The 7,680-nt window shown below is 37.6% G+C and overlaps 1 protein-coding gene across 1 annotated transcript in view; it reads left to right on the top strand.

Annotated features, from left to right (window-relative positions):
- Positions 1 to 4,400, top strand: part of LOC110315916 (killer cell lectin-like receptor 5) — a 23,496-nt gene extending 19,096 nt beyond the window's left edge. Inside the window, exons 6-7 of the mRNA XM_021189877.2 lie at positions 4,028 to 4,180; positions 4,260 to 4,400. Coding sequence (XP_021045536.1) covers positions 4,028 to 4,163 — 136 coding nt within the window. The 3' untranslated portion in view covers positions 4,164 to 4,180; positions 4,260 to 4,400. The remainder of the gene's footprint in view (positions 1 to 4,027; positions 4,181 to 4,259) is intronic.
- Positions 4,401 to 7,680: the final 3,280 nt, after the last annotated feature.

Here is a 7,680-nt window from a genome sequence, read left to right as displayed (position 1 = left end):
TTTTTTTTTTTTCTATCTATGGTAAGTGAGAGTTTTGCTGGCTATTATAGCCTAGGCTTGTGTTTGTGTTATCTTTGGGTCTGTATGACATTTGCCCAGGATCATCTGACTTTTAGAATTTCAGTTGAGAAGTCTGGTGTGATTCTGATAGGTCTGCCATTATATGTTACTTGACATTTTCCCCTGACTGCATTTAATATTCTTTTTGTTTATTTTGTGTATTTGGTATTTTCATTATTATGTTACAGGTGGAATTTCTTTTCTGGCCCTTTCTAGGTTTTTGGGGGTTCTATAGGCTTCTTTTATGTTCATGGGCATCTCTTTCTTTAGGTTACGGTAGTTTTTCTATAGTTTTGTTGAAGATACTTGCTGGCCCTGAATTGGAAATCTTCACTCTCTTCTATACCTATTAACTTAGGGTTGGTCTTCTCATTGTATCCTGAATTTTCTGGATGTTTTGGGTTAGGAGTTTTTTGCATTTTGCATTTTCCTTGACTCTTGCATCAATGTTTTCTATGGTATCTTCTGCCCCTGAGATTTTCTCTTCTATCATTGTATTCTGTTGGTGATGTTGCATCTATGACTCCTGATCTCTTTCCTTGGTTTTATATCTCTAAAGTTGTCTCCTTTTGTGATTTCTTTCTGGATTCTATTCCTTTTTTAGATCCTGGATGTTTTCATTCAATTCCTTCTCCTGTTTGGTTGTGTTTTAGTGTATTTCTTAAAGGAATTTTTGTGTTTCCTCTGTAAAGGCTTCTACTTATTTACCTGTTTTCTTCTGTATTTTTTAAGGGAGTTATTTATGTTCTTTTAAAAGTACTCCATTATCAAAATGAGTTGGGATTTTAAATCATCATCTTGCTTTTCTTGTGTGTTTGGGTAACCAGAGCTTTCTTTGTTAGGAGAATTGGGTTCTAATGATGCCAAGCAGATTTTTTTTCTGTTGCTTAGGTTCTTGTGCTTGCCTCTTGCCTTCTGTTTGTCTTTGGTTTTAGATGGTTTTGATGTCTCTGAATGGAGCATGTCTTTCCTGTGAGCCTTTGAGCCTGTGATGTTAGGTATGTTAGCACTCCTGGGAAACCAGTTTTTCCTGGGCAAGATTTGGATACAAGCTGCTGCGACACAGGGTTATCCCTGGGGTGCAGATGGAAACTGGAAGGATCCTGTCCCAAGGTTTCTCATGGTTCTGGTACCCTGTATGCCCCTGGCTGGTTCTATTTGGGTTAGATATTTGACTAAAAGTAGTACTCTCACCTGTGAACTTATGTGTGACAGCACTCCTGGGAGACCAACTCTCTCTGGGTGGGATATGTGTACAAAGAACTGTGCCACAGGGTTAGCTCCAGGGCACAGATTGAAACTGGAAGATCTTCAGGATAATATTTTTTATTTCTATTCACTTGCCTACAAAATTCATGATGTCCTTGCTTTTAATAGCTGAGTAGAATTTCATTGTGTAAATGTACCACATTTTGTATATCCATTCTTTTGTTGAGAGACATCTAGGTTCTTTCCAGCTTATGGCTATTATAAATAAGACTGTTATGAACATAGTAGAGCATGTTTCCTTGTTATATGTTGTAGCATCTTTTGAGTATATGCCAAGGATTGGTATATTTGGGTCCTCATTCTCATTTGCATATGCTGTCACCTGAATTTTTGGTCTTAGTCATTTGGACTGATGTAAAGTGTAATCTCAAGGTTGTTTTGATTTGCATTTCCCTGATGACTAAATATTTTGAACTTTTCCTTAAGTGACTCTCAGCCATGCCAGATTCCTTAATTAACAATTCTCTGTATAGCTCTTTACCCCATTTTTAAATAATGTTATTTGGTTCTCTGTAGTCTAATTTCTTGAATTCTTTGTATATTGTGGATATTAGTCCTCTATCAGGTGTAGGATTAGTAAAGATCTTTTCACAATCTGCAGATTGCCTTTTTGTGCAATTGACAGTGTCCTTTGCCTTACAGAAGCCTTTTAATTTTATGAGGTCCTTTTTGTTGATTGTAGATCTTAGAGCATAAGCCATTGCTGTTCTGTTCAGTATGTTTTTCCCTATGACCATGTGTTCAAGGCTCTTTCCCAGTTTCTTTTCTATTATATTCAGCATATCTTGTATATACTTGAACTTAAACTTTGTACAAACTAGTCTATAGAGCAATAGTGGTAAAAACTGCATGGTATTCTTTTGTCTTTTTTCTCTTTTTTATTGCTTTCAACTTCTTATATAGCCTTTTGACAAAAAGTTCTCTGTAGAAGAAAGAATACCTCATAGTTAAATATCACAGAAAAGGGGAGTTACAGAATGATATCAATAACAAGTTCAATGCAGTGTTTCATACTGCAAGCTCATTACAAGTTAAAAATAACAGTTTTTACATGGCCTTGCCTTATTTCAGTGCATACCTGTTGCTTCATCCTTGGACCTAAAAGTATCTCCTTGAACAGAGATTTGTTCAAAACCTATTTTTCTTTTTAATGTAGTTATGAAAGCTTACTGCATTTCTTTTGATGTTGTTGTTGTTTAGATTTTTTTGTTTGTTTGATTGGTTGGTTTTTGTTTGTTTTTTGTTCTTTTATTGGATACATTATTTATTTACATTTCAAATATTATCCTCTTTCCTGATATTGCCCCAGAAACTCCCTATCCCACCCATCCCCTCCTCCTTCTTCTATGAGGGTGTGCCCCCACCAAGCCACCCCACTCCTGCCTCCCCATGCTCATTTCCCTGCACTGGGGCATCGAGCCTTCATGGGACCAAGGGCTTCTTCTCCCAGTGTTTCCTGACAAGACCATCCTCAGCTACATATAGGGCTGGAGTCATGGGTACTACAGGTGTACTCCTTGGATGGTGATTTAGTCCCTGGGAACTCTGGTTGGTTGATATTGTTGTTCTTCTAATGGGGTTGCAAACCCCTTCAGCTCCTCTGTCCTTTCTCTATCTCCTCCATTAGGAACCCCATGATCAGTTCAATGGTTGACTGTATGCATCAACCTCTGTATATGTCAGAGTAACCTCAAAATCCCTATATATTGAAGGTTATTCTTGTATTTTGATACTCTTACCATTATCCTCAAAAACTGAGATGACAGATTGTGTCCCACTATGCTAGATTTGTTATTGAGGATTTCTGTTTTGAGGTCATTCTTTAGTTAGCATCCTCGATTAGGGGAAAAACTAGCTACAGTGCTTTCCTGACCATCTGAGGTCCAATTCCTGCTAACACTTCACCCTGAGGAGAAACCTAATTTCTGATTTCTGTAGGCTTATAAAAGAGGATCTTAATTATTAATTAATTATTAATTACTTTTTTTTTTTTTTTTTTTTTTTTTTTTTTTTTTTTTTTTTTTTTTTTTTTTTTTTGCTTGTACACCAGGCTGGTCCAGGAAGCACAGTACTTCTGTTTTGTTGGCAATTTGCTTTGTGTTCAAATTTATTATTTTATTTAGCTGTATTTTTTAACAAAAAGATAGTTGTGGCCTCTAATATATAATCCTGCAGAAATTAGAGTAGTCTTGCATACAGGAAATTCAGTAGATTACCATGTTTCCATTAGGACCCATTAACTTTGAGGTGGGCTAGAAGAAAGGGAAATAGTCCAAAACACTAGTTACAAGCCTCATCTGTGATTATTTTCAAATCTCCTCTTTCTCCTTAAAGCACAAACATATATGGCACTGTTCTATGTGCCCCACACATCTGTTTTACTATTGTCCTAGCATTTTTATTAACACAAAGAAATGTGAAAGCAGGTTTAGCTAAAATGATTCTTTGGAAATGTTGGAAATCTGTTTCCCTGCTGACCAGAAAATTGTGAGTGTGAAGTAAGATGGAGACCTTTTATGTGATCTAGAGACCATTTCTTTTTAATGAGCCTAAAGAAAAGAATACATTTTGGTGATGAACTTAATGATAAACAAATATATATCCTGCATACTTTAGACAATAGATTTTTAAAAACCCTGACTTATTTCAGTGAATGTTCAAAATTAAACAGTTACCCATTGTTGTTTTTATTCTTCAGGGACTTGAAAATAAGGAAATTCAATTGTAAGCTTGGAAGATGTGCATTTTTAACTAGAGCAAGACTAGAAGATACTAGCTGTGAAAGTTCCTACCCCTGTATTTGTGAGAAGAGACAGAATAAATTCCCTGATTAACTCTCCAAGAGTCAAAGGTAAAAATGAAATGTGTTGATTTTTATTTGTTTCCTGTAATAATTAGTGACTCCTAATACACAAGTATTTTGATTACAGAACATAGTCTTCTGTGCAAACATAAAGACAAACCTGCAAGAGCATTGGGAATGTTCTCTGAAATCTGACCTGACAGAGCAGAGGCAATCTACCTACCTAATGGACATAGGACACATCTCCTCTGGTGCATGGATACCTCTTACCCCCAAACCCTAGAGGATTCTCTTCTTTCTGCTTTCTTAAACTCTTATAGAACTAAATAAAGAGTATTAAAAAACAGCCAGAATATTTCATTATTGACAGGATTAATTGTCTTAATTGAAAGCACAATTGAGAGATAGAATATAGTTATAGGCCTCAATTTCTAATGTTAGTTGATTATTATTTTGTATCGTTTTGATTTTTGTTTCATGTAGAAGTTTTTCTCATTGATATAAACATTTATTTTGGCCATAAAACATAATTTCAAGTTTGGTGAACAGTTGCAAGGACAGTTCAATGAACTGCTGAATATCTTTTGTCCTAGGCATTAATTGTCCTACTTACCTGCTGTAATGCTTCTATGATGAATAATCGAAGTTGGCTAGATGTAGATGTTTACACAGTGATATTGGCAATTAAGAGGCTCAGACATGTTTGCTAAAAACTGAATACAGTGAGAGCCTATATCATAGAACTAAACAAACCAAATAAAATCAAGGGACATATGTTCCTCAATATTTTCCAGGGACAACACTTTATATTATGCAACCGTACCCAAATGACTAATCTCAAGAAAGTTAGTATTGATTCAGTAACTTCTAATCTAGGACACATGTACCTATCCACTGACTGGATACTGCCATCCTAGGTATTTCTTCCATGTTCAAGTTCCCATGTATTCAGTGATGGTGTCATTTTAGTGTCCTTTTGTCCTGAATGGTTTTTTATGCTTTCTGGAGTGATGGTTTTTCTTTGTTTGTTTTTGTTTGTTTGTTCAGATACATCTTTTCTATGTGCGATCCTAGTTGTTTGGAACAGTCTCTGTAGAACAGACAGACCTGGAACTCAGATTCCTTTGCATCGACCTCCTCAGTGTTAAGATTAAAGGAGTGTTTGTGGTTTTGGTTTTTTACCTTGATACATTGTAAATCAATTATTTGAAAAGAGACTGTGTATGTAAAAGAATATAACCACTTTCTCTCTCTCTCTCTCTTTCTCTCTCTCTCTCTCTCTCTCTCTCTCTCTCTCTCTCTCTCTCTCNTCTCTCTCTCTCTCTCTCTCTCTCTCATACACACACACACACACACACACACACACACACACATACACATAAACACACACAAACACAGACACACTAGCCTTGGCTCTTCTATATAGACAAGGCTGCCCTCAGACTCAAAGAAATTTGCCTTTGCTTCCCAAGTGCTGAGATTAAAGACAAGTGCTTCCATACCCAGTTGAAAATTATGGATTTTAATAAATATGCAGGCTTTTTATCCTCTATCAAACTCAAACAGACAATTCTTTCTTCTTCCAAAATCCTTTTATTACCTTTAGCTAGGTACTTATGCTGTAAATGAGTTCTATTTCCGTTACAGCTTTATATCTCCCTTCTTATTGCTCAGCAAGATTTCAACATTAACCAACAACTTTTTTCATACGATGTATTTCAATCATCTAAGTATATCCACATAGCTACTAGCTCCCTACCTACTCAACTCTCTCTTATCTCCTCTTTTCTTTCTTTTTTAAACCCATCAATCCAAGTTTTGCTGTCCAGCTACTCCTGGGTGTAGGGCAGGTCCTAGAGATGTTTCATTGAAAATATTAAAAGATTTACAAACCTTCGGCTAAACTAACCAAAGTAAAATGAGATGGTTCAAGTTAATAAAATCAAAGACAAAAAGAGAGACATTACAACAGGTACAGGGGAAACTCAAAGAATAATAAAGTCATGGGTTAAAGGTCTATATTTCACTCGTTGGTGGTACCACGTGGGGCACCTTGGGCACAAATTCAGTGAGTGGCCCGATGTTCACCAGAGGACTCTCCAAGCTGCAGGTGCTCTAGCAAGCCCAGGATCCTAGGATCACTGGTGAGTGGAATGCAACATCAGTTTCAAAACAACAGGAAGCGGCCTGTGCCAGCAGGCACAGAAACACAGAAAACCCGACCGACCAGTGCCTAGAGTTCCTTCTGGTCAGTGCCAGCCCTGGGCCACCTTGGGCACAAACTCGGTAAGGAGTCCCATGGTCCCCAGAGGGCACTCCATGCCACAGGCACTCTAGCATGCCCAGAATCTTAGGAACACTGAGGAGAGTCAACCTCCATAGAGGGCTCTAACCCCAGGACTCAGGTGAGAGCACCATCTTGTATCCCGGGTTTCTCAGAGACCAGTCAGCACAGGACAGCACACGGGCCACAGAAGCAACAGAGCTTCTTGGACAGGGTATCTGTGGGCCTTTGTCTTCACCCGAGAGGTAGGTCTGAGCTCCACACCTATGTGAACCTTTACTGCAAGAGGAGGACTTGCCTACAGAGTGGGCTCTGACCACTGGGACTCAGAAGAGAGTTGGTCTCCCAGGAGTGCTGACAAAGGCTAACAGAATCACAAAACCACTCGGCATCATCAGAACCCAGTACGCCCACCACAGCGAGTCCTGCATACCACAACACAAGCGAAAATCAAGAATTGGATTTAAAGTCATATCTCATGATGCTGGTAGAGGATTTTAAGAAGGGTATTAACTCACTTAAAGAAATACAGAACATTGCTAAACAGGTAGAAGTCCTTAAAGAGTAAGCACAAAAATCCCTTAGAGAATTACAGAAAAAAACAAACAAACAAAGAGGTGATGGAATTAAACAAAACCATCCAAGATCTAAAAATGGAAGTAGAAACAAACAAACAAACAAAAAACCCAAAGGGAAACAACACTAGAGACAGAAATCCTAGGAAAGAAATCAGGAACCATAGATGCGAACAAGAGATAGAAGAGAGAATCTCAGGTGCAGAAGATTCCATAGAAAACATGGACACAGCAATCAGAGAAAATACAAAATGCAAAAAGATCCTGACTCAAAACATCCAGGGAATCAGGACATTTAAGAAGACCAAATCTAAGGATAATAGGGATAAATGAGAATGAAGATTTTCAACTTAAAGGGCCAGTAGATATCTCCAACAAAATTATAGAAGACAACTTCCTTAACCTAAAGAAAGAGATGCCCATGAACATACAAGAAGCCTACAGAACTCCAAATAGACCGGACCAAAAAAGAAATTCTTCCCAAAACATAATAATCAGAACAACAAATGCACTAAATAAAGATAGAATGTTAAAAGCAGTAAGGGAAAAAGATCAAACAACATATAAAGGCAGACTTATGAGAATTACATCAGACTTCTCACCAGAGACTATGAAAGCCAGAAGATCCTGGACAGATGTTATGCAAACCCTAGGAGAACCCAAATGCCAGCCCAGGCTAATATACCCAG

This window comes from Mus pahari, chromosome 2 (assembly GCF_900095145.1).
Source record: "Mus pahari chromosome 2, PAHARI_EIJ_v1.1, whole genome shotgun sequence".
NCBI classification, from domain to species: Eukaryota; Metazoa; Chordata; class Mammalia; order Rodentia; family Muridae; genus Mus; species Mus pahari.
This window is presented reverse-complemented; position numbering and strand designations above follow the sequence as displayed.